Here is a 26,083-nt window from a genome sequence, read left to right as displayed (position 1 = left end):
CCAGCACTCCGAAGGAGGCAGAGGCAGGTGGATCTCTGTGAGTTCAAGGCCAGCCTGGTCTACATAGTGAGTTCCAGGACAGCTGGGACTACAGGGAGACCCTGTCTCAAAAAAGACCGAAAAAAAGTTTAGCCAGGCATGGTGGCACATACCTTGGATCCCAGCACTCAGGAGGCAGAGGCTGGTGGACCTCTAAGAGTTCCAGAATATCCTAGTCTATATTGCCAGTTGCAGGCCAACCAAGGCTGCAGAGTGAGACCTTTCTGGGAAGGAAAAAAAAAAAAGATCAGGCTAGGCATGGTGTTGCACCACATCTTTTTTTTTTTCTTTGGTCTTTTTGAGACAGGGTCTCCCTGTAGCCCTAGCTGGCCTGGATCCACTATAGAGACCAGGCTGGCCTTGAACTCACAGAGATCCACCTGCATCTGCCTCCCGAGTGCTGGGATTAATGGCATGCACTACCACATCCGGCATAAACAAAAAATTTTTTGAGACAAGGTCTCACGATGTAGCCCTGGCTGGCCTGGAACTTATTAAGGACCAAACTGGCCTCCAACTCAGAGATTTGCCTGCCTCTGCCTCCCTAGTGCTGGGATTAAAGGTATTAAAGGTTTTTATGTCTAAAAACAAAAAAAAAATTTTTTTTTTGGTCCTTTTGAGACAGGGTCTCCCTGTAGCCCCAGCTGGCCTAGCATTGGCTATGTAGAACAGGCTGGCTTTGAACTCACAGAGATCTGCCTGCTTCTGCCTGCCAGTGCTGGGATTAAAGGCATGCACCACCACACCCGGCTAAAAACAAAAAATATATATATATTTTTCAAAAAATATTTTATTATTTTAATTTTATGTGTATGAATGTATTGCCTGCATGTATGTGAGTGCACCCATGTCGTGCAATGCCTTGGAGGTCAGAAGAAGGCTTTGGATTCCCCTGGAACTGGACTTAAAGACAGTTTGTAGCCACCATGTGGGTGCTGGGAATCGAACTTGGGTCCTCTGCAAGAGCAGTCAGTGCTCTTAACCGCTGAGTCATCTCTCCATCCCCCCAAATAAAACATTTTTAAAAGGAAAGGAAAAAGGAAGGAAGGCTGGGCAAGGTGGCACATGTCTTTAATCCCAGCACTCGGGAGGCAGAGGCAGGAGAGGATCTCTGTGAGATCACGGCCAACCTGTTCTACATGGTGAGTTCCAGGTCGGCTGAGATTACAGGGAAAGACTTTGTCTTAAAAAAAACCAAAAAAGCCTGGTGTGGTGGTGCTGCACCTTTAATCCAAGCACTCGGGAGGCAGAGGCAGGTGGATCTCTGTGAGTTCAAAGCCAGCCTGGTCTACATAGTGAGTTTCAGGCCAGCTGGGGCTACAGGGAGACTCTGTCTCAAAAACAAAAAAAACAAAAACAAAAGACCAAAGAGGGGAAAAAAAAGGCAGGAAGAAGTTAGAAAGGAAGGGCGAAAAAAGGCTGTGTATGTAGCTCAGTAGTAGACTGTTGACCATGTGTGAGGGGTCAGGTGTGTGGGTCGGGTCTGAGGAAATGGAAGTGGAAGAACAACAAGAACACTGGATCTTTCAGGGGCTTTCCCACATATTCTTCCATTGCATCTTTCCAAGGAAGGTGGGAGGTACTGCTGTCATCCTCATTTTATAGACTTGGAAGACTGAGGCTCAAAGAGAAGAATTAAGTAGGATATTTCAAATACCATTACTGGTAACTGGCAAAATTCAGGTCTGATTCTCTTGCCTCTGAAACTCAAAAAGACTCCCAGAGGCATATGAAACCCACCTCATCCCCAGTAAACTTGTGTACAGAGTCTTGGGGAGCAGGCTAGAGCATCTTTTACTAATTTACTGTGTGATGCACGGCCAAGCACTTACTCCTTGAGCCTTGGTTTTTCTTTTGGCATGTATTTTTGAAGACTGACAAATATTGGCAAGACCCCCTGAGGAAAGCCATGTCTAAGACCCCACTCCTTAGAAAGACTCTAGGAGCATCTAGGTACATTGTCCAACTTACATACTTTGTCATGGAACCAAGAGGGAACTCAAGGACAAGAGCACATGTTGGGTACTATCTTCAGGGGTGGCATTTGTTCAGTGTAAGGCATTCTCTGAACAATTATCAGAATAAGGCGAGTGAAAGGTCCTGGACCACAGAAATTAATTCAGTAATGAGCCCATTCATGGGGTAGTGAAGATAACCAGGGATCAGATGAATTTGTCGCAGATGATGACCACAGAAGGAAAGGTCCACAGCCTGGACATAGGGGCAAGTGTCAGAGGGTTAGGAGACGTTTCAGATCAAGATGAATCTGAGTTGGGGTAAACAGGCTCAATTCGTCATTCATCAACCACATGGACAGGTAGGATTAGGGAAGTTTTTCAGTCTTTTTTTTTTTTGAGACAGGGTCTCACTATATAGCACTGGCTGGCCTTGAACTCATAGAGATCCACCTGCCTCTGTATCATGAGTGCTAGGATTAAAGACATGTACCACCATGCACAGCTTTTTAAGATTTTTAAAACATGTGTTTTCCTGTGTGACTATATGCCACATGTGTGCAGGTGCCTGAGTAGGCCAGAAGAAGATGACAGATCTCCTGGAGCTGGAGTTATAGGTGGTTGCAAGCCATGTGATATGGGTGACGGAAACCAAATTTGGGTCCTCTGGAGGAGCAACAAGCACTCTTAACTGCTAAACCATTTCTCCAGCCCCGACCAGGCCCTGTTTTTTGTGGGTTTTGTTCCAGCTTTTTATTTACTTTTTCATGCTGGGGATTGAACTCAGGGGCCTCCAGCCACTGAGCCATACCCTACCCCAGCCCTTTTAGTTTTTTCTCTTCATACTTGCTTGCTCCTAGATCTGTACCAAGGCTCTAACTTTTGATCTCTTGTTTCTAAAACACAACAGGAAAGCCATACTGAGTAGCTCATACCTGTAATCATGACACTCCATGGTTGAGGCAGAACAGTCACAAGTTAGAGACTAGCCTGGGCTACACACTGTCTCAAACAACTACAGCAACAAAATAAAAACAAAACATGGCTTGGTATAATCCCAGCACTGGGTAGTTTAAGGTACAAGGATTGCTATGAATTTGAAGGCCAGTCTAGTCTACAGACTTAAAAAAATTAAAAACAAATTAAGGCTAGGCGTGGTGGTGCACACCTGTAATCCCAGCACTTGGGAGGCAGAGGCAAGTGATCTTTTTGAGTTTGAGGCCAGCGTAGTCTACATAGGAAGTTCCAGGCCAGTTGGGGCTATAGTTGGGACCCTGTCTCAAAAAAAAAAAAATCAACAAAAAACCCCCACAAACTTATAATTTTATAAAACCTAGTAAGGTAATCAAAAAGACCAAAAGAAAATAAGAGTAACTTTCCCAGCAGTCTCTTTTACTTAGTGGGGCTGTTGCTGCATATCTCTAAGCTATGTCTGCCTATGTGGGTAGCATGCATACATGTACTTGTGTGTTCCACAGGCCCCGCCATCCAGTTGTTTGTTTTTTGTCTTTTTTTTTTTTTTTTGAGGCAGGGTCTCCCTGTGGCCCCAGCTGTCCTGGAACTCACTGTGCAGACCAGGCTGGCCTTGAACTCACAGAGATCCACCTGCCTCTGCCTCCCGAGTGCTAGGATTAAAGCCGTGTGCCACCATGCCCAGCCACCCAGTTCTTTTAGGACCATACATGCTCTGACACTAAAGTGGCAGGATGCCTGACGCTTCAGAAGATGCTCTACCCCTTTTTCGGACTCAGTGTCCCCTCTTCTATAAATGAGCTTAAAATGGACTTGAGCTTCAGATTCTTTTTTTTTTTTTTGGTCTTTTTGAGACAGAGTCTCCCTGTAGCCCCAGCTGTCCTGGAACTCACTAGGTCACTATGTAGACCAGGCTGGCCTTGAACTCACTAAGATTCTCCCAAGTGCTGGGATCAAAGGCGTGCACCACCACGCCCAGCCAGATTCATTTTTATTTGCTTGTTTTGCAGATAGAATCCTACTTTGTAGTTTAGGCTAGCCTTGAATTTGAAGCATTCAAGTGCTGGGATTATAGGCTTCCATCACCAAAACCTGCTCCAATTTCATAATTTGGAAGGATCTCCTACAGATTTGATAGTTTTTAAAAAATTGTTTTTTTATGTGTATGCGTGTATTGCCTGCATGTAGGTAAATGCATCCATGTCGTGCAATGCCTGAGGAGGACAGAAGAGGCTGTCGGATACCCTGGAACTGGAGTTATGGGCAGTTGTTAGTTCCCATGTGGGTGCTGGGATTCAAACCTGGGTCTTCTGCAAGAACAGTCAGTGTTCTTAACTGCTGAGACATCTCTCCAGCCCCTATTTTATTATTTTTATTTTATGTGTATGAGTGTATTGCCTGCATGTATATCAGTGCATCTGTGTCATGCAATGCCCACGGAGGTCAGAAGAGGGTATCAGATCCCCTGGAACTGGAGTTACAGTTGTTAGCTGCCATGTGGGTGCTGGGAATCAAACCCTGGTCCCCATCAAGAGCAGCTGGTGCTCTTAACTGCAGAGTCATCTCTCCAGTCCCAGATTTGATAGTTCTTAACTTCATTACTCACTCTATATTTATTTTTTATTCTTTTTTAGGTTTTTTTTTTTTTTTTTTTTTTTTTTTTGGTCTTTTTTGAGACAGGGTCTCCCTGTATCCCCAGCTGTCCTGGAACTCACTATGCAGACCAGGCTGGCCTTGAACTCACAGAGATCTGCCTGCCTCTGCCTCCAGAGTGCTGGGATTAAAGGTGTGCATCACCACAACTGGCTTTTTTAGGTTTTTTAAAGACAGTCTCGTGTAGCCCAGCTTGACCTCAAACTATGTAGCAGAGAGTGGCCATGAATTTCTGATCCTCTGCTTTCACCTCCCAAGTGCTAGGATTACAGGCATGCACCATCCTGCCTAACTGGTTTTATTTATTTTGGGTACTGTGGATTATACCATAGGCCTTGTACTTTCTAGAAGCCATACGGAAACTCTGGCAAGCATAGGGGTAAGGAAATACCATCTGGATCCTTGAGCATGCCTTTAAATTCTAGCAGCTTTTACATCAGACCAGGAGCTCCACATGGTCTTTCCTGAGGGTACTATAAATGAGTCTAGGCCTTTCTCCTTCTAGCATCCAACCCAGAGCCTTCCTGCATAGTAAACACATATTCTACCACCAGACCACACACCACAGCCTACCATATAATCCAAAACTTGAGTGGTTTTTACTTGGTTGGTTGGCTGGTTGGTCTCTTTGTAGACCTAGTTGATCTGGAACTCACTACATAGATCAGGATGTTGGGCTTAATATCACAGAGATCCACTTGCCTCTGCCTCCCAAGTGCTGGAATTAAAAGTGTGTGTCATCACACCTGGTTTTGTTTTTTGAGACAGTCTTATATATCCCTGGTTTGCCTAGAAATAATCATGTATCCCAGGATGGTCTAAACTTGCAGTCCTCCTGCCTCAGCCTTACTGCTGGGAACACAGGCATATATCCCCATGCTCAGCTTTAATTTGATTTTTTTTTTTTAAATCACTTTGGGTTATAAAAAAAAAGAAAAAGGAAAAAAAACCTGGCTATGTAACTGAGGATAGCCATGAGCTTCTGATCCTCCTGCCTCTACTTCCCAAGTGCTGGGATTACAGCCCTGTACCAACATGCCTTGATTTAAAGACTTCTGAAGAAAGTGTAAATAAGAATGAAGAGCTTAAATCTGCAGTGGCAGGATCCAGAGTTAGATGTTTCTTTGTCTTTTTGGGACAGGGTCTCTCTATAGCCCCAGCTGTCCTGGAACTCACTATGTAGACCAGGCTGGCCTCAAACTCACACCCAGCCAGAGTTAGATGTTAATAGAAAGGCCAAGATGGACTTACAGTAGCCTCAGGATAGACATGGAACTCCTGGTCTGGAGCAAAAGTTGTTAGAATCTGAGGATGGTCCAATGACCCACATGGTATTTTTCCCACCCCTAAGCCAGAGCTCTCATATGACTTCCAGAAGGGGAGAGGGACTCCATTCCATCTCCCTGTGAGGCACTAGGGAGGCACAGGAATGGAAGAGCAGCCATCCAAGAAGATAGACCTGGGCGGGAAAGTAGTCTTAGGTTCTATTCTGACACTTTGGGCTGATAAGCATAAGTTGTTGGGCCTCCACCCTGATTAAGTAGTCAGCTTATCAGGGGCCCCAGACTACCCTACCCAGCCCCAGACTCTCCTCTAGCCCCACACCCCATCACAGCAGCCTCCACCCATAATTGGACCACAGCCACAGGATTTCTGGCTGACTGAGATATCTCAGTCCTTCCAGGACCCCTCAGTTCTGTCAAGCTTTGGACTCTGCCTCCAGGGACTAGGCAATGGCATGAAGTTTGGTCCTGGTGTAGGAAGACCTCACTCTGTGAAGGAGCTTGGGTGTCTGTGGGGGCCTCAGAGTAGAGGTGGCCTGGGGAAGGTTACAGAACAAGAAAAGGGTCACAGAGAGGTGGGAGCACCCTGTGATGACATTTTTCACTCATGTATTTCTAACTTGATTCTTACAACTTGGTGAGGTGTGTAGCACTAAGGCTCGGAGAAATGCAGCTTGTCCTCAGCCACACAACTAGCAAGTGGAAAGGAAAGGAGGGAAGGAAACTGGCAGCATTCCATGGGTACTGAGCTCTGGTCCTCATAATTACCACAAAAGGCAGGAAGCTCCCATTTTACATTTGAGGAAACTGAGGCCCAAAAAATTTGTTCCTAAGTCATCGAGCTAGATACAGTGAAGTCAGACTGTCTCTTAGGTACTGTGACCACTAAAGGTGGGTAATTTCAGGGGTTCCAAGATGTTTTCGAGAGGTCATTTTTGGCTACAGAGAGAAGAGAGAGGATATGAATTTCAAATGTTCCATACCCTTCCCTGTGACCTTCTTCTCTAGGTCCCTTGTGGAAAGGGGCAGAGATGGGTATTAATTTGTTTGAACTATTTCTGTGGACCAGCACTCAGGTTGAGCAAAAGTACTTTATCAAGCTGAGCCCAGTGGCACAGGCCTGTAGTCCCAGTTACTTGGGAGTCTAGAGCAAAAAGACTGAATAATCAAGGCCTACATAGTGGGCTTAAATGTCAGCCTGGGCAATGCCCTTCTCCTCTCCAAAAAAATAGTAAAGAGGGCTGGAGAAAGTTCAGGTGGTAAAGTGCTTGCCCAGCATGCACAAAGTTCTGGGTCCGTTCCTAGCACTGCACAAACCCAGCATGGTGAATGCCTGTAATCCTAGCAGTCAGGAGGTAGAAGCAGCAAAATCAGAAGTTTAAGGACATCCTCAGCTACACATGGAGACCAGCTTTGGATACATGAGACTCTGACTCAAGAACAAAGAGGGCTGGAACTATAGCTACCTAGCATGTGTGAGGCCCAAGTTCAATCCCAAGTACAAGAAAAGCAAACAAAGCACTTTTTCAGCAGTGAATTTCCTAGTTCTCACAACTCTGTGAATCAGATTATTATTCCTGTTTACAAATGAGAACAGGGAGAGCCTAAAAGAGGAAGCGGCTTTCCTAAGAGAGCCACAGCTTTGTCTCTCACTTCCTGTCAATCATCCAACATGAATGTTTACTTAGTCTAGAAGTATGTGGTAGAGACACACAGGTGAATAAATCTTAAATGTGAAGAATACACCATTAGGGTCAAGAGGGTGCAGTTTAGTGGTGGAGCACTTTTCTAGCATGTGAGAGACCCTGGATTCCATCCCCATTACACACATCCCCCCACAAAGAAAAGGTCACACAAATAAATGAGCCTACAACAGTGGGATTTAAATAGAAAGACTGGGCTGGGACCCAGGACCCCTCAGACTAAATTTCCATTTCCAGACTTTGTATTTGTGCTGAGCTGTAAGTCCCTTGTGGGAAGGAGCACTTACAGGCATGTGTCCTATAATTCCAGGACTCAGGAGGCAGAGGCAGGATTGTCTTGAGTCTGAAGTCAGCTTGGAACTACAATGTTAAGATCTTGTCTAAAAAAAGAAAAATTTAAATCATTAAATAAATAGACTGGGAAGACTTCCCTGCAGAAGTAACACTTTAGAGATCTGAAGAGAAAACAGTGTTAACAATACAAGGAAAGATCATGCCAAGCAGAAGGTAGAGTATGTGCCACATTTCCTTAAGTGAAGGAAACAGACATCTCCAAAGAACCAAAGAAGGCTGGGCCTCTCTTCCCAGCCCTCATCCTGGTGTACTTTACCTCTGCAGAAGGGGGAACAGACTAGATTGTCTAGAATAAGAGAATGGGTGGGAATATCCCCCAGGTGAGAGTCTAAATAGCAGAGGCTCTGGGGAGCTTCTCAGCATTCTTCTCCCCTTCCCCAAAGGCAGAGACCCAAACAGTGTCAGGCTCTCACTGTAAGTGCCTTAAGCTCTGAAAAGTAGGCTTTAGTTCCTCTTACACTGGCTTCCACAAGAGCTGGGGCCTCAGGTGTTCTTAAATCTCACTCACCCAGGATTGAGCACCACTCACCCAGGGGACCATGCCAGGATAGTGGTGGGCAAGTTGCTTCTAGGTCTGGCTCCTTGGGCTCAGCACAAATACAAAGTCTAGGAATGGAAATTTAGGCTGAGGGATCCTACGAATTTGCTCCAAGATAGATTCTATATAGATTCAGCTGCTGGGGATCCTCTCTGCCTTACATGGATTTAACTAACATTCCCAACCATCACCCAAAACAAAACAAAAGCCCTTTCACCAGGGCTTCAACAACTAGGCCCTGAAGTATAGGATGAGGCTGTCTTTCTCCTCCCTAGTCTGGCAGATAGGCAGCCAGCTTCATGGGATAGGGTGAAAGATGGATCTTAGGCTTAGTTTCCCCTTTTAATAGAATATAGGCAAAAGGGAGATATAGCTCAGTCATGGGATGCTTAGCTAGCATACATCAGTACCTAAGTTTAGTTCCCAGCACAATTTGTTAAAGAACTAAACAACAAAAAAACCCAACCAAACAAAAACAAAAAGGGAAGAGCCAGTGACTTGTTTCAAGCAGCCCAGTAGCAGAAGGGTTAAGAGGCGAGGCCTTCTAGAACCTGGGAAAAATGCCCCACCCAGGGGAGGGGCATCAGGTTAAAAGGACAGCAGCTTGAATCCGAAGGAAGAGACTGGACAGGACAGGTTCTCCCTATGTCCAAAGGCTTACCCAGACTGCAGCTCCAGCTCCAGGTAAGCACTCCTCCCTCCTAAGAGCGCCCATGTGCTTACAGGTCTGCCCTGAGGGAACCTTGTGCCTCATTATCTTATTTCTGGCTTGTTTAACTCTGGGGTCCCTAAGAGATCATAACAAACCTTGGCTCCTTCCCGTAAGCTAGGGGTTGCACAGAATGAAGATGTTGTTCTGGGAGGGAGTGAAGAAGAGCAGGGAGGTGGGGAGCTATGTCCAGCTGACAGGATGGGTCAACTATCCTGTCCCAATCCCTGGCTCTCCATGTCCACAGTTCTCTCCAAGCCTACCTTTCACCTGAAGGGCCTTGGCTGGGATATCATCATATACTGTAAGTTTGTGATGAGACACTACAGTATAGATGATGTACTAGTCCAGGTACCCCCCCCCCCCCCCTTGGATTGGCCCCCCCCCCCCCCCAGCTCTAGAGACTGCAGTGGAGGGCAGGGGAGATGTTAAAGGACAAGGGGCTCATTGCCCCAGACTATCGCTGACCTGCTGACTGCTGTGGTGCTTGGGAATGGCGAGGAAACCGTTACCATTACTGAGTTTAGTAATGGTAACGGTTCTTTTGCTGCTCCCAGAAACTGCCAAGAAGAGCGCTCACAACCCAGGAACAGACCACTGGAAGGGCAAGAGACCCTAGCATAACAAGAGAACGGGGTGGGGGGAGGTAGTGGGGGCCTTTTTCTCTTTCCTGTTCTAAAGAAATAAAGATGAAAATAAGAACACTTGTCTTTTACTTTATTGGCAACAAAGGCTGGGTAACTGGTGGGAGTGATTAAGGACTTGGGCATACAGGTAGATGGTACTCTCTCATGTAATAGGTGGTTCTTTTTTTTTTGAGACAGGGCACAGAGATCCATCTGCCTTCTGCCTCCCACGTGCTAGGATTAAAGGTATATATCACCAAGCCCAGGAAAACACAGGTTCTTACACAACTTTAAGGTGATGAATTCAAGGAAGGGGGAAAGATCTTCCTGCTAACAACTGGGAACTCAGGACAAAACTGTGTCCAATGCTAGCAGAGGCAGGTGATCCAATTCACACCATGAGGGCCAACTTTTGAGACTTCCAAAGCTGTAGCTCCAGGTAGAGGAACTACTTGAGAACTAAGCTAAGGCAGGTTCTTTCCTCCAATGGAGGACACAGCTGGGCAGGTACTGTGCACTCAACAAGGCCAGGTTGGCCAGCAGCCAGTTGGTATCCATGGCCCTCACCCTGCTGACAGGGGCTCTGCTAAGTGACTCCAGCAGCTTGAGATAGGATGCACTGGGAGGGGCAAAAGAAGATGGTCACTTTAGAAGCTTTACAGAGAGTCGGATGCGAACATCACAGAGGAAGATGTCCATGAGGTCTTGGCCCACTTCCTGTGCAATCTGGGAGATCAGGTGGCCCTTCCGACCAATCAGGATCCTCTGAGTGGGGAAAAGAGGAACAAGGTCCTGTTCTGAGGGCTCATAGGTAGGGAAGAACTCTTAGTTAACATTGCTACTATCCCTCCTCTGAGCTTGCCCTCACTTACCAGATGAGACTCTTTGGGCACCAGAAGGTTCTGTTGGATCACTAGCTCCCCGCTTGGTCCTTCCTCCCATACCAGTGTCTTCTGTATAGGTAAACATGACTAGTCAGATAGGCCTGTCTGTGTCTCCTGGTACCCAGCTGTTTCAGTGTCTGCCTGGTACAGAGGCCCTGGATCCCTTCACTCTGCCCACACCTGCTGCACACTGTAGGGCACCTCCTCAGGCAGGTACTCTAGCAGCTTCTCTCGGATTTTGTTGGTGCAGATCTCTTCAGGTGCCTGGCTAGTGAGGACTCCACTGTGGAACTCCCAGGGTCCAGGTTGGGCTTGTGCCAGGAGGTAGTGCTGTGGGTAAAGGAAGAGTGGGCTCTCTCAACTTATTCAACCTTTGAGGAGAAAATTGAGGCCTTGAGATAGGGTCTCATGTAGCCCAAGCTAACCTCAAAACTGCTGTAGTTGAGGCTGGCCTTGAACTCCATTTTCTCTATTTAATGCAGTCATAGCACACAGTCAAGGTTTACTAAAGCAAAAGTAACCCTCTCCCTACTGGGTGTGGTGACACACACCTTTGATCCCAGCACTTGGGAGACTTAGGCAGGTGGATCTCTGTGAGATCTTGCCTCAGCCTGCCAAACCCTGGGATTATAGGGGTAAGCAACCCCACTGACTTTTTTCCCTCCTCTAACACCATAATTTGTACAGACTGGCCTCAAACTCCTGATCTTCCTGCCTCCACTTCCTAAGTGCTAGGATTACAGCCATTCAACACTCTGTCCAGTTTATGCAGTTGCTGGGGACTGAATGAACTCAGTCTTACACATATTAGGCAAGTGCTCTACTAACTGAGCTACTACATCCCTAGCTGGTTGGTTTTGGTCTCCTTATGTAACCTGGCTGGCTTCAAATTTTCAGTAATCTTGCTAGGGGTGGTGGAGCATTCCTTCAATCCCAGCACTTAGGAGGCAGACAGATCTCTGTGAGATCAAGGCCAGCCTGGTCTATATAGTGAGTTCAGGCCAGCTGAGGCTATAGGGAGATCCTGTTTCAAAAAGACAAAAAATAAAAAAAACAGTAGTCTTTCCGACTCTGCCTCCATGTGCTGGGATATTATACTTGGGTATTTTTGTTTGTTTTTGTTTTGAGGCAGGGTCTCCCGTAGCTCAGGTTAGTCTTCAACTCACTATATAAAGATGATCTTGAACTCCTGATTCTCCTGCTTCTACCTCCTAAGTACTTGGAGTTACAAGCATAGTTATCACACCCAGTTTTTTATTTTGTTTTCTGAGAATCAGGGTCTTACTTTGTAGCCAGGTTGGTCGGGGTGAGACCTATCCTTTTTCTTTTTTTATCCTTTTTTTTTTTCTTTTTGGTTATTTTGAGATAGGGTCTCCTTGTAGCCCCAGCTGTCCTTGAATTCACAAAGATCCGCCTGCCTCTGCCTCCCAAGTGCTGGGATTAAAGGCTTGCAGAGACCTATCTTAAAATGGCAGAAACCATGGGCTATAGCCAAAGCTAACTAACCTTTAGTGTCTTCACATCCTCGTTGTTTAGGGCTGATAACATGAAGATCTCCTGGAAGTGGGGCCAGCCAACTCTCTGAGGGTTTTCCACTGAGTGTGCATTTGAATCCTCAGTTGCAGAACTGGGGCAGTGTGTGCGAGGTTGTGAGTGGAAAGCCTGCCTTATATTGAGCTTCTTGCCATTGACTACACCTTCAGTGAGGACTGCTGTCAGCTCCAAAAGAACTGATTTCTGCTTAAGGCAATCCACCTGGGCACCGGGGTAAGCAAAGTATGTGGTCAGAGAGATGGAATCTTGAAAGGAAGACCCCCTTCCCTCAGGTAGACAGTACTTACCTTGTTCAAGACAAGGATACTAGGTACCTGGGAGAACTGGGTCAAGCACTTCAGTACCTGGGGATTGAGCTGGTTCCTAGTCCACTTGTCGGACACATCCACAAGAACTACAACTAGAAGAACAGGCAGAAGAACAGACTATGACCTTCCTCCGGAACCACAGAAAGTTCCAAGCTCTGGGCTCTGGTCAAACCCCAATTCCCAAACTACCAGGAATGAAAGGCCCTGTAAATAAGGTTTTGGATTTCTAGGCTGAATCTAACCTAAATCAGCAGATTCCATACTCTTCCATGGATCTTCCAACAAGGAGAGCTCCAGATGGTGCCTAAGAGACAAATGCCATCAGTCAGGAAGTCTTTCAGAAAGGGACTGATCAGTTCATGATGAAGGATGGGGTGTCATAGGAATTTTCCAGCCCACCTCTTTTTCATTACTCCCCACGCCCAACCCATTTCCATAGCTACTACCTCTTCTGTTTTATGGGACTGATGATGCCAGGTGTGTCAAGTAGAATCTAAAATCAGGAAAGAAAAAAAGAAAAGATTTTTACTGGTTACTATAGAAAGAGGCCACCATCCCCTCCCACTTAAAAGTACTGTAACACTTAAGCTAGGGCCTACAGAGTAGGAGAATACAGAAAGGTTTTTTTTTGTTGTTTATTTTCTTTTATTTTTTGGTCTTTTTGAGACAGGATCTTCCTGTAGCCCCAGCTGACCTGAAACTCACTATGTAGACCAGGATGGCCTTGAACTCACAAATCCGCCTCCCTCTACCAGCTTAAGTTTTATTTACTTGATGTGTATATGCCTGAATGTATGTATGTGTACCATATAATGCAGGCAGTTGTGAGCTGCCATGTGGGTGCTGAGAACCAAACCTCGGTCCTTTGTTAGAGCAGCAGGTGCTCTCAGCATTTATCTAGTCTCGCCCCCATGACCCACCCCACCCCCGGCTTTTTTTTTAAAGCAGCATCTCATTATATAGATCTGGCTGGTCTGTAACTCACTATGTAGACTTAAACTCACAGAAGCCCACTTGCCTCTGCCTTCCAAGTGCTGACATTAAAGGTGTGTACCACCATGACTTGCGAGAAAGAGGCCATCTTTGATGTTAGCATACTGCCTTCCTTTCATGACAGCTGTTACTGTCATGAATAAATGAAGGATAAATGCTGGGGATGTGGCTCAATGTTAGAATGCTTGGGTAGTATTCCGAAGGCTCTGGGTTAGATCCTCAACACTACAGGAAACAAAGAAACAATGACTACAACAACAACCAAAACCGCCACAGAGTTCAATGCTAAACAATACTTTGTTTAGCCAGGTATGGTATCATCTACCTATAATCCCAGCACTTAGGAGGCAGAGGCAAGAGGATCGCTTCAAATTTGAGGATGGTTTGGCCTACATATTGAGTTCAATGCCAGGTAGGGGTACATGGAAAGACCCTGTCTCAAACAAAACAAACAACAACAACAAAAAAAAACAAGAAAAACAAAACAAAACAAAACAAAAAACCCGGCCAGGTGCACTGGGAGGCAGAGGCAGGTGGACCTCTTTGAGATCAAGGTCAACCTGGTCTATACAGGCAATTCAGGCTAGCTAGGGCTAAAGGAAGATGCTATCTCAAAAACAACCACCACCAACCAAACAAACAAAACAAAAAAAGCAAAACAAAAAAGAAGTACAGAGCAATCAAAGGCTGCACCTGACATCAACCTCTAGCGTTTACACACAGAAAAATTTTTCTTTTTGTCTTTTTTGAGATAGAGTCTCCCTGGAGCCCCAGCTGGCATGGAACTCCACATATAGACCAGGATGGCCTTGAACTCACAGATCCGCCAGTCTCTGCCTCCCAAGTGCTGGGATTAAAGGCATGTGCCACTATGCCCAGCTACAGAAAAATTCTTAAAAGAATTTTAAACAATGGGCTAGAGAGATGGCTCAGCAGGTAAAAACATTGGCTGCTCTACCAGAGGAACAATGTTTAGTACCCAGCACCCACATGGTGGTTAACCTGTAACTCCAGTTCCAGGAGATCTGACTCCTTCGGACTTCTACAGGCACTGCATGACATAGGTGCATCTACCTTACATGCAGGCAATACACATAAAATAAAAATAATAAGCATACACATAAAGTAAAAATAATAAAATATGTTTTAAAAAATAAAGCCAGGTGTTGTGGTGCATGCTTTTGATCACAGCATTCAGGAGGCAGAGGCAGGTAGATCTCTGTGAGTTCAAGGCCACCCTAGTCTACATAGCAAGTTCAGGCTAGCTAGGGCTACAGGAAGACCCTGTCTCAAAAATACCAAAAAAAGAAATTTAAACGAGAGGGAATAATTTCAGAATAGATGGTAAAGGGTGGACAACAGGAGCAGAAATACACAGGGCCTTAAGAGATGGGAGGCTCCATTCCATCAGCTAGATGAATCTAAGCATTCTTTCTCTGAGAGTGTGTATGTGTGTGTTGAGAGAGAGAGAGAGAGAGAGAGAACGCAAGAGAGAGAGAGAGCGCAAGAGAGAGAGAGAATGTTATTTGTTTCGTTTTGTTTTGAGACAGGGTCTTGCTATGTAACCCAGGCTGGGCTCAGTCTCCCCAGTGCTGGGATTACAGGTGTGATGACCTTCCCCACCCCAATTCCCAATACCAAATCATTATTTTCATTAAGTCTAATGTAAGGGAGACTTGCTTAGCTTCACATTATGTCCTGTCTCCAGAACTTCCTTTGTAGATACCTACCACCTGGGCCTCCTTCTCTGTGATGACCCCTAGAGCTTGGCAGCGAGTGGTGTGCACCTTCTTGGAGACAGGAAACACCTTCCAGGAACAAAGAAGTCCCAGTGAGATCCCAGATCCCTCCTGGGTCATCCATGAAAGTAAAGCAAGAAGTGAAAGACAAAAAGATAAAAGGGGGTGTGGGCATTGGGGTGGTAAAAGTGTAGCATACCTTACGGCCCAGCAGCTGATTGGAGAGTGTTGACTTCCCTGCATTTGGGGCTCCCAGGAGGGCCACTCGTAGAACCCGTGGATTCTCAGGCATGTCAGGGGTATGAGCCAAGAGCAGAGTCTGCTCATCTGTGTTAGGGTGGGAAGAGCAGTGAGACACAGCAGAATCTAGACTATTAGATGCTCAGCCCTGCTACCCAAAGATGAAATCAAACAAAAGATTAATGTACCATGCTAAAGCCACCTACACCTAACTTTGAGACTAGGCTGACCTTTAATTCTGATTTCATCAAGTTGTCTAACCTCTCTAAGCCCCTTTATTTTCTCATGTGTAAAGTGGAACTGACATTAATGATGTCTATATTTTTTTCATGATGACAACTGTATAAAAAAAATTACTCTGCATAGGCTGGGGACACACTTGCAATCTCAGCCCTTGGGAGTCTGAAGCAAGAGGACTGTCATTGAGTTCTAAGCCAGCTTGGCCTATGGCTAGACCCTGTCTCAAAAAAAATCCCAAAACAACCACAGTAAATTACACCAGGAAAATAGCACTTTATAAATTGGGTGTTGTGACTCACACCTGTGATCTCAGCACTCAGGAAGTGGGGGGTAGTGAGTTCCAGACTATCCTGGGCTGGAGCAGAGACTGTCTCAAAGACCCCTCCCACCAAAAAATTGCACTTTATTTTTCAAGTGGACAGACTAGAATCTGGTATAGACTAGATGCTGTTAATTGCAATACACAAGCATAGGGAAAGACTGAGAAAGTTTGCACAATCTTCATAGCAGATTTGGTAGGGGCTCAACATTCATTTATTGGGTCTAGACTGCTTGCAATGTGGAGACAGAGTGAGATAACTTTGCCCTGTCTAATGATTTTACCCGGGTATCTCTGGTTTTAAGCAGTTATATTTCTTCTCATTCTCAAACTTTTTTTTTTTTTTTTTTTTGGTCTTTTTGAAGTGCTGGGACTACAAGCGAGCGCCACCACGCCCGACCAAGCTTTTTTTTAATGTTACATTTATTTATGGGTGGGGGCAAGCATGCCACGAGTGTATATGCAGGTCAGAGGCCATATTGCGGGAATTGGTTCTCTCCTTCCACTACACAGGTCCTAAGGATTGAACTCAGGTCGTCAGTCTTGGCAGCAAGAGCCTTTACCTGCTGAGCCAACTCACCTGCCATCATTCTCCAACTCAATATCCTTCACTACTCGTCTATCTTAGGGTCTCAGATTTATTTTCTATAAAAAAGGGAGAGGCTGGGCCGGGCGTGGTGGCGCACGCCTTTAATCCCAGCACTCGGGAGGCAGAGGCAGGCGGATCTCTGTGAGTTCAAGGCCAGCCTGGTCTACATAGTGAGTTCCAGGACAGCTGGGGCTACAGGGAGACCCTGTCTCAAAAAGACCAAAAAAAAAAGGGGGGGGGGAGGCTAAGTCGATATCCCCAGAGATAGAGGAGATTTCCCTAGATACAGGACTTTCAGTGCTAAAACCATGACCGAGGCGGGTCGTGGTCCAGGCCTGTAATCCCAGCACTCTAGAGGAGGCACCAGGGAAGATCCCGAGTCCCTAGCGAGTCTGGGCTACACGGCGAGACCCCTCGCGAAACAAAACAAAGCAAAGCACGCCACCACAACCATCTAGCCGAGCCCTTTACCTCTGTACGTGCACGCGGCGGGAACCCTGGGAGCGGGCGAACAGTCGGGCTGAGGGACTCCAAGGATGCGGTCCAGGGCTGAGTCCTGACCACTGCAAGAGGCGGGGGCCAGACGCGGACCAGAAAAGGCGGTGCCCACCATGCAGGACACGCACCTGGCCTGGGGACCCACAGCGGGACGGAGTGCAGCCGCCCAGGGCCTCGCGGCCTGCGGGCCTAGCTGCCAGGCCATCACTAGGCGAGCCAGCCCAGAACCGCATCGTCTGGGCGCAGCCATCTTGCCGCAATGCACGCTGGGACCCACCAGAATCACGCCTTCGATTGGACAGGAGCCCACAGACCAACGAGTAGAAGAGAAGTAGAACGGCCCAAACAGAACTGAGCCCCACGGGATCGCGGAGGCTGCGAGGGCGAGGACTAGGTCCGGAGACTGAAGAAGGCTAAGGGAAGGCAAAAGCGAGACTGCATTGTCTGTGTGAGCGACAGTCGCTTTGGACCCCCATACACATGCTACTTTCTTTTGCCAAGTTCTGTAAAAGGGCTTTTTAAAAGCCCAGTCTTCTGGATGAGGACTACAACTCCCCAGAGGTCAAATAGCAGAAATCCTCCTCCCAGCGCGTTGGGAGAAGAAACCCGTGATGCAGGAAGGCGGGGCATAGGTGTGGGCATGGGAAAGGGCAAGTCACCGGAAGTTGTTTCTTTTTTTTTCCCCCAAGAGCTTTCTAACATCAATCCTGCAGAATCCTTTCTCATTTGATCTTAGCCAAAAGGCTGAGAAGCGATTAGAATCCTTTCTCATCTCTTTGGCTTGTCTTGGATGGGTTCAGCAGTCTCACCCCCTCTGCATCTTTGCAGTATGTTAGCCTTTTGATAAGGAGTCGGCATTCCTTGGTCTGCATTCCTGTTAAGCAGCAGACCAGATTTCCCTCCTTTAAAGACCAGTTCTGGAGAGGGGAGAAAAAAAAATTACTCTCTGAGAACATCTTTCTGGATGGAATAGATAGATAGATAGATAGATAGATAGATAGATAGATAGATAGATAGATGATAGATAGATAGATAGATGGATAGATAGATAGATGATAGATAAAAACACATCTCAGGGCTGGAGAGATGACTTGGCCATTAAAAGCATTGACTGTTCTTGGCTGGGATCAGGTTCAGCTTCCAGCACCCACAAGGCGGCAAATAACCGTCTGTAACTCCAGTTCCAGGGGATCCTACGCCCTATTCTGAGTTCCCCAGGCATTACACGCACGTGGTGCACTTACATGCAGACGAAATACATATATAAAAATAAGTGGGGTTGGAGAGATGGTTCAGCGGTTAACAGCACTGGCTGCTCTTGCAGAAGACCTGGATTCGATACCTAGTGCTCACATGGCTGCTAACAATGATCCATAACTCCAGTTCCAGGGGATCCAACACACCCTCTGGCTTGTGCGGGCATGGCAGGACTCCGGTGCGATTACATACAGGCAGGCATTAACACTCATACACATAGAATAAGAAAAAAGCCAGGCGTGGTAGTGCCCTTAATTCCAGCAATTGGAAGGCAGAGGCAGGGAGATCTCTGGGAATTCGGGACCAGTGTGGTCTACAGGGAGACCCTGTCTCAAGAAGACTAATAATAAATAAATAAATAAATAAATAAATAAATAAATAAATAAATAAATAAAAATTCGAGGTTGCTGGGTGAGGTAGTACACACAGGGGTATCCTCTCAGCATTTGAGAGGTGGAGGCAAGAGCCTTTAATATCAGCATTGGTAGGCAGAGGCAGATAGAACTCTGTCAGTTTGAGACCAGCTGTCTCATAAATAAACAAATATATAAATGACCTCAGAGATTGTTATGCACAGCCTAATGACCTGAGTTAGATACAGTTCTTGCCTAACATGCAGGAAACCCTGAATTAGAATGGAGGGGGCAGAGAGAGAGAGAAAAGCTGAAAATTGCTTAGACATCTAGGATCTGCCAAGTTTCCTGAGGAACTTTGCTTGGCTTTTGTAGCCTTGAGCTCTTGTTATCCTTTGAAGCCTTAGTCAAACCCCTGCCACACACATTTGTGTATTGGTCAGTTAAATTCTTGAAATGTGAAAGATACATCTTATATGGTTTGGAAGGATGAAGACTTATTAAGCATCTGCTCTGTCCAAACACTGCAGAGTGCTGAGAATACATCATCAAACAAAATGGACAAAAAATTTCTATGATGAAATTTGAATCTACAAGGCCTGAATCCTACACCTAGGTTTTTTTTGTTTTGTTTTGTTTTGTTTTGTGTGTGTGTGTGTTTGTGTATTAGTGATCTGAAAGTTTCATACACCAATCCAGTGCTTTGGTGAAAGCCTAAATGGAGTGAGTCTAAGAGACAGAGAAATTGGAGCTGGGCTAGAGCCAGGTATGATGTCCATCTTACTCATGTAATTCCAGTACTTGGGAGTCTGAGACAGGAGAATTTCTGACAGTTCAGGGCCATTCTGAGCTACATAGTGGAAGCTTATCTCAAAACAATCACCACAACAAACAAATAACAGCAACAAAAACCAAACATAAAATCCATAAACTAGCAGGCTGGGGATGTGGTTCAGTTAGTAGAGTATTTGTCTAGCAAGCACAAACCCTTGGTTGGATCCCAGAACCACATAAAACAGTGTGGTGGCACATAGTGCACTGGTGAGGTAGAGGGAGGAGAATCAGAAGGTCAGGGTCATCATAAGCTACATGGCAAGTTCAAGGCTGGCCTGGGAGACATAAGATCCTATTTTAAAGAAAAGATGAGGTTGCCATGTTCATTCTTGTAATTGTAATTGCAGTACTCAGGAGGCTGAGACTCCTGGATCACCATGAATTTGAGGCTAGCCTAGGCTGTGCAGTGAGCTCCATGCCAGCCTAGGCTACAGAGTGAAACTCTCAACAGAACTACAATACAAACACACACACGCACACATACACAGACACTAGAACATTTTTATTTGCTCATGGCAATGACCTAGTATACAGGGGAAAAATGGATACAGAACAGAGAGAATTTTGGAGGTGGAGAGAACCAACTGGCCAGGCTGTTGCTATAGGAATGGAAGATTATTGTTCTGAAAATCTCTGGCTGACATAGAAGTGACAGAGCTAAAGAAGTCAAGTTAACTGATGGTCTGAAACATGATATTTTGGATGTTATCTGGGCACATGGGTACCCAGAAAACAAGATGATACCAAATATTGGGGACAGCCAGCAATCAGATAATACAAATGTTTGATGGACAGTTTGGTGAAATACCATTAAATTGCTATTAGGGTGAAGAGAAAACTTCAGGCCAAAAGATGGCATGTAACTGGGCATGGAGGTATGGTGGTTCATTCCTGTAATACTCTGGATACTGAGGTAAGAACTACATAGCAATTGGTAAGACAGCCAGGGCTACAAAGTGAGACCCTGTCTCAAAGAGAGAGAGAGAGAGAGCCATTTAGCCCAGGGTGACCTCCAACTGTGTAGGCATCCAAGGATTACCTTGAACTACTGATCCTCCTGCTTCTACCTCCTAAGTCTGGGATTACAGTTGTACATCACTATACCTGGTTTATTTGGTGCTGGTGATCCAACCTAGGACTAAATGCATGCTAGACAAGCATTCTACCAGCAGAATTACATTCCTAGCCCCTGATTTTTTTTTTGAGAAAAAGTTTCAACATACAGCTCTTATATCCCTGGTTCGCCTGCACAAGGATTATAAAGCCAGCAATACTAGGTTTGATTTTCAACTTGTTTATTTATAGTTAGGGTCTCCTGTAGTTCAGACTGGCCTTGAACTGTCTATGTAGCTAAGGATGTCCTTGAATTACTGATAATCCCACTTTTATCTCAGGTTCCATTGTTTTGATTTGATTTGTTTTTGATTTATGAGGCAGGGTCTCACTATGTAGCCCTGACTGGCCTGGAACTCACTATGTAGACCAGGCTAGCCTCCAACTCACAGAGATCTGCCTGCCTCTGCTTACAGAGTGCTGAGATTAAAGGTATGTACCAACAAGAAAGAGAAGTAGGTGCTTCCTTTCAACTGTTGAGCTACCACTCCAGCCCCTCAGTGAATTTTTTTGTTTTATTTCTTTGAGGCAGACTCTCATTCTGTGGTTCAGGCTAGTCTTAAACCTGTGATCCTACTGCCTCAGCTTCCTGAGTGGTTTTCTTTCCCCCTGAGATAGGGTCTTCCTATGTATATCAGGCTTGAGCTCAGAGCTCATTTTTAATTATGTGTACATAATTAAGTGTCCAGGGAGGCCCAAAGTGCTAGATATTCCTGGAGCTGGAGTTATAGGAGGTTGTGAGCTGCCTGACGTGGGTGCTGGAAACAAAACTCCAGTCCTCTCAAGAACAGTACTGGTTCTTAACCAATGAGCCATCTCCCAGCCCCTAGAATGGTTCAGCTGTAGGAAGAGGTTCTGTCATCATATAGGCTCCATCAGGCCTTCCCAGAAGTTCAGTGTGATAATAGTCCAGAGATGGAGAAATTGATGATACAGAACAGAGAGGGCAGAAGCAAAGCACAGCTCCCAGAAACTTCAAGGTCAGTTCAGGCCTTCTTTTTAATCATCCATTCATCAGATAGCAATGTCAATATTGATTCTTGATCTTTTTTGGCTGTGCAGTTCCCTTGTGGTGCCAAATATATTGTCTTTCCAAAGAATAATAATGTCATAGTTCATGCAAGGTCTTTTGTTGTTGTTCCTTAAAAATTTTTTGCTGAACGAGGTGTTTGTTACATACCTTTGATCCCAGACAGAGGCAGGTGGATCTCTGTGAGATCGAAGCCAGCCAGCCTGGTCTACATAGTGAGTACCAGGCCATCTGGGGCTACAGGGAGACCCTGTCTCAAAAAGACCCAAAAAAATTTTTTTATAATTATTATTATTTTGGTCTTTTTGAGACAGAGCCCCAGTTGGCCTGGCACTCACTATGCAGACCAGGCTGGTCTTGAACACACAGAGATCTGCCTGCCTCTCCTCCCGAGTGCTGGGATTAAAGGCAGATGGCACCATGTCTGGCCTCCTTTTGTTTTTTGAGATAAGTTTTTGCTATGTGGCTCTGGCTGGCCTGGTTCTTGCTATTTATCTCAGACTGGATTCAAATTTGGGGCAGTCCTTCTGTCAGCCTTCCAAGTTCTGTGATACAGATCTGCATGTTACCTTGAATAAATAATGCCAATTTTTTTGAAGCCAGGAGCTAGCCCACAGGATGTCTTCCTTACTACCGGCCACTGCACTACTTTCTGTCAGCTTTTATCTTTCATTATATATTTATCAAGATGACCCTGTGTTGTGAGTGCTGTGTAATTCCAGCAGTTGGGTGGTAAAGGCAGGATGTTTAGGAGTTCAAGGCCATGCTGGGGCTACTTGAGTCTCTGTCTCAAAAAACCAAACAAGAAAAAAGAAAATCTTGGAGAGAGGTATTTTGTTCAATGGTGTATCCACTGGTAAGTTGTCCACATCCTCACCCCTTATGTATTTTATGCATATGAGTGTTTTGCCTATGTGTATATAAGTGCACTAAATGCATGTAGTGCCCACAGAGGCCAGAAGAATGTGTCAGATCCCCTGGAACTGGAGTTCTGGACGGTTGCTAGCCCCTTAGGCTAATGTAAGCAACCATAATTTTTTGGGGGGGGGTCTTTTTGAGACAGTGTCTCCCTGTAGCCCCAGCTGACCTGGAACTCGCTATGTAGACCAGGCTATGTAGATCTGCCTGCCTCTGCCTCCTAAGTGCTAAGTGCTGGGATTAAAAGCGTGTGCCACCATGCCCGGCCAGCAACCATAGTTAAAAAAACCAAACAAACAGATCAGGTAGAAGGCAGCTAACACATTAGGTTTATGCCTGTGTATGCTGTATTAGGTGCCAATTTGTACACTTTCTCCACAGCATAGAGTTACATACTTAAATGTCATTAACATGTGTCAGGCATCATAGTCCATGCTTATGATCCTATGGCTCAGGAGACTGAAGCAGGAGGATCATAAGTTTGAGGCCACCATGGACTATGTAGAGTGTTCAAGGGTAGCTTGGACTAAGACAATGAGATCCTGTCTTAAAAGGCTAATGGAATGAGGCTGGGTGTGGTGATGTAAGTCTTTAATCCCAGCACTAGGGAGGCAGAGGCAGGTGGAGCTCTGTGAGTTCCAGGACAGCTGGGGCTACAGGGAGACCCTGTCTCAAAAAGACTGAAAAAAAAAACTAATGGAATGTAATAGTAACAACAGCAAGAACAACATTGCCCTAAGCATCTGATAAATCCTCAGGTTCCTAGCTACTTCTCTCTGAAGGCAGGAGGAAGTAATACTCTATTTCTTAAATACTTGAGAATCCAGGGCTGCAGGGCTATCTTAGTGGTTAAGAGCACTGATTGCTCTTGCAGAGGACTGGGGTTCAATTCCCAGTACCCACATGGCAGCTACGAACTGTCCTTAACTCCAATTCCAAGGGAATCCGAAGCTCTCTTTTGACCTCTGCAGCATTTAGGCTTGGCGTGCTGGCTCATGACTTTAATCCCAGCAGAGGCAGGTGGATCTCTGTGAGTTCAAGGCCAGCCTGGTCTACATAGTGAATTCTGGGACAGCTGGGGCTACAGGGTCAAAAAGACCAAAAAAAAAATTTTATTTTTTACGTGTGTGTGTGTGTGTGTGTGTGTGTGTGTGTCCATATGACAAAGGAGACAAGAAGGTGTCAGATCCCCTGAGGCTAGAGTCAGAGGTGTTTATAGCTACTTGATGTGGGTTCTGGGAATCATATTTGGGTCCTCTAGAAAATCAGCAAGTGCTCTTCTTTACTAGAATTAACTTTTCCTTCTCTGTTATCTTCTTTGTTTTACATTATATCTTGGCCTTCCCTCCCCTGCTTCCCTAGCTGTCCTGGAAGTTGTTATTCTCTTGCTTCAGCCTCCTGGGTGCTGGGATAACCGGTATGTGCCACCACACCCAGATATCTTGGTCTCTGCCACTTTCTTCCTAGGTCTTTTGGTCTTCTTTGTCTTTTTGAGACACAATCTCACTCCATAGTCCTTGCTGGCTTGGAACTCATAGAGATCTATTTGACTCTGCCTCCAGAGGGCTGGGATTAGAGGCATGTGCCACCACATCTAACTCTTGGTCCTTTTTATGAGACAGAGTTTCACTCTGTAACTCAGGCTGGCCTGGAATTCAAGTATGTAACTTGGGATTACAGGTAGGAGCCATCATGTCTGGTTTCTTCCCTTTTACCTAGATTTTGTAGAATGAGGTAAAGGCTGAGGTGAGATGAAAGAGTTCTAGTGAGAAACTTTATTGGCATATTTCCTCTTCCCTTTGGTTAAAGTGCATCACCTGCTGCCTTCAAGTCTATTTTTGACTCCTAGGGCTTGATTAAGCCTAATATCTTCCTTGTTTTGTTTGCTTTGTTTTGAGACAGGGTCTCATTATTTAACTCTGACTGGTCTGGAAATCACTGAGTTGACCAGGTTGGCCTCAAATTTACAGAGATAAGCCTGCTGCTGGTTCCAAAGTGCTGGGATTAAGGCACACTTGGTGACCCAAGTCTCTTGTTGGACTATGTCAAAGCAGTAGCACAATGGTCATCAATAGGGCTGGTAGTTTTTGTTTTTTAAGCATTCTTTAATATTTTATTTATTATTTTCATTTTGTATACATGAGTGTATTGCCTGCATGTATGTAAGTGCACCCATGTTGTGCAAAGGTCAGAAGAGGGCATCGGATCCATTGGAACTGGAGTTAAGAATGGTTGTTAGCTGCCATATGGGTGCAGGGAAGGAACCAAGTCCTCTGGAAGAGCAGCAGTGCTCTTAACTGATGAGCCATCTCTCCAGTTCCAGGAATGGTCTCTTTTTTTGACACAGGATTTTATGTAGCTCAGACTGGCCTTGAGATGGCCTATGTATGCTATGTATGTATGCTGGATTAACAAATTTGTGCTTCCACACCTGGCTAAAGGCCTGGTTTTGTTTAAATCACTGTGCAAGGACTTGTGAATATGGCTTAGTGGGTCCAGGGTTCGAGACCCAGCACAGGCCTCCTCCCCAAAAAGTCGGTTTACAGAAAGGTTTAGGCTTCACGGTGGGAAGTGAAAAGTAGAGAACTATTCACCTTCAAATCCCTCGATGGCACATATGGAGTATTCAAAATATGAAGTCTGTAATGTAAGTGTAAGCAGGACCAGAATTCTGGAGGGGTCCTAAAATGTGTGATCCCTTAGATAAGCCGCAGGCCAAAAGTTTAGCAATAAAGGCAAGGCACTCTCGAGGCCTAAAACCTCTCAGTGTGGCAGTAACCACTTTCTCTAGGACTAACAAATAGTCAAGTCCGAGTGGGGCCAAGAGTCTACAGGCCTTCTTCAGGCACTGAGAAAGACGCCCCGGGGCGAGGTGCGCAGGCGCAGGCCGCCCGAGAGGGCCCTGGCGCTCCCAGTTGCGCAGGCGCAGGAGCGGCTCCCGGCGAGTCCCGGTGGCGGCGGCTGAGGCTGAGGGGCTGGGGCGTGGAGCAGCGGTGGTGGCAACGGGCGGCGACGGAGCAGCCATGAGGGCCGGTCCCAGTCACCGACAGTGAGTGGTGGCTTCGGGGGAATGGACGCCGGGTTGTGCGAGTGCGGTGGGGTGGCCTGGCGGAAGGACACCCCGACGAGAGGTCGGGGACGGAGGGTCGTGGGGGAGGGACGGTTTGCAGTGATGATGGAGGAATTTGGGGCGTGGATGCTCCATGTCGCGAGCCTCAGAGCTGGACAGCTGGGTGGACGGAAAGGTTTGCGTGCCGGGCAGTGAAGGTGCCCAGCAGGGGCCAGTGCCCTGCGCTGCCCGGTTTGTCATCATCCCTTCCCCCAGGAGCTTTTGGTTGCTTCTCCCTTTCCGCTTCTTTCAGAGAATGGTCGCGGGGGGCGG

The 26,083-nt window shown here is 46.1% G+C and overlaps 2 protein-coding genes across 3 annotated transcripts in view; one reads left to right on the top strand and one right to left on the bottom strand.

The window, feature by feature from the left end:
* Positions 1-9,902: 9,902 nt before the first annotated feature.
* Positions 9,903-17,727, bottom strand: Eral1 (Era like 12S mitochondrial rRNA chaperone 1). The gene is made up of 10 exons (XM_008828693.3): positions 17,170-17,727; positions 15,510-15,637; positions 15,302-15,379; positions 13,025-13,071; positions 12,821-12,882; positions 12,558-12,670; positions 12,223-12,471; positions 10,897-11,046; positions 10,705-10,785; positions 9,903-10,597 (listed from the first exon to the last, which is right to left on the bottom strand). Exons 1-10 carry the CDS (start codon positions 17,444-17,446, stop codon positions 10,475-10,477), a joined length of 1,308 nt encoding a protein of 435 aa, XP_008826915.1. The 5' UTR covers positions 17,447-17,727; the 3' UTR covers positions 9,903-10,474.
* A 7,890-nt stretch (positions 17,728-25,617) lies between these two features.
* Fam222b (family with sequence similarity 222 member B) overlaps positions 25,618-26,083 on the top strand; it is a 63,870-nt gene continuing 63,404 nt past the window's right edge. The window contains exon 1 of one of the 2 annotated variants that reach the window (XM_008828690.3): positions 25,618-25,750. The gene's annotated coding sequence lies outside the window, so the exon portion shown is untranslated. The remainder of the gene's footprint in view (positions 25,751-26,083) is intronic. The other variant, XM_008828692.3, reaches the window with a different exon arrangement.

This window comes from Nannospalax galili, unplaced genomic scaffold (genome assembly GCF_000622305.1).
Source record: "Nannospalax galili isolate Female #2095 unplaced genomic scaffold, S.galili_v1.0 scaffold212, whole genome shotgun sequence".
Classification (NCBI taxonomy): Eukaryota; Metazoa; Chordata; class Mammalia; order Rodentia; family Spalacidae; genus Nannospalax; species Nannospalax galili.
The sequence above is the reverse complement of the archived record's forward strand: the minus strand, read 5'-3'. Positions and strand labels throughout refer to the sequence as shown.

What these genes read in the sequence shown, in the direction of transcription:
- Eral1 (XM_008828693.3), bottom strand. Translation starts at nt 17,446, where the DNA reads ATGGCTGCGCCCAGACGATGCGGTTCTGGGCTGGCTCGCCTAGTGATG. An exon ending in AGGATGTGAAGACACTAAAG is followed by an intron (nt 11,047 to 12,222) that starts GTTAGTTAGCTT and finishes CTTTACCCACAG; the next exon opens with CACTACCTCCTGGCACAAGC. An exon ending in TGCCCAAAGAGTCTCATCTG is followed by an intron (nt 10,598 to 10,704) that starts GTAAGTGAGGGC and finishes TTCCCCACTCAG; the next exon opens with AGGATCCTGATTGGTCGGAA.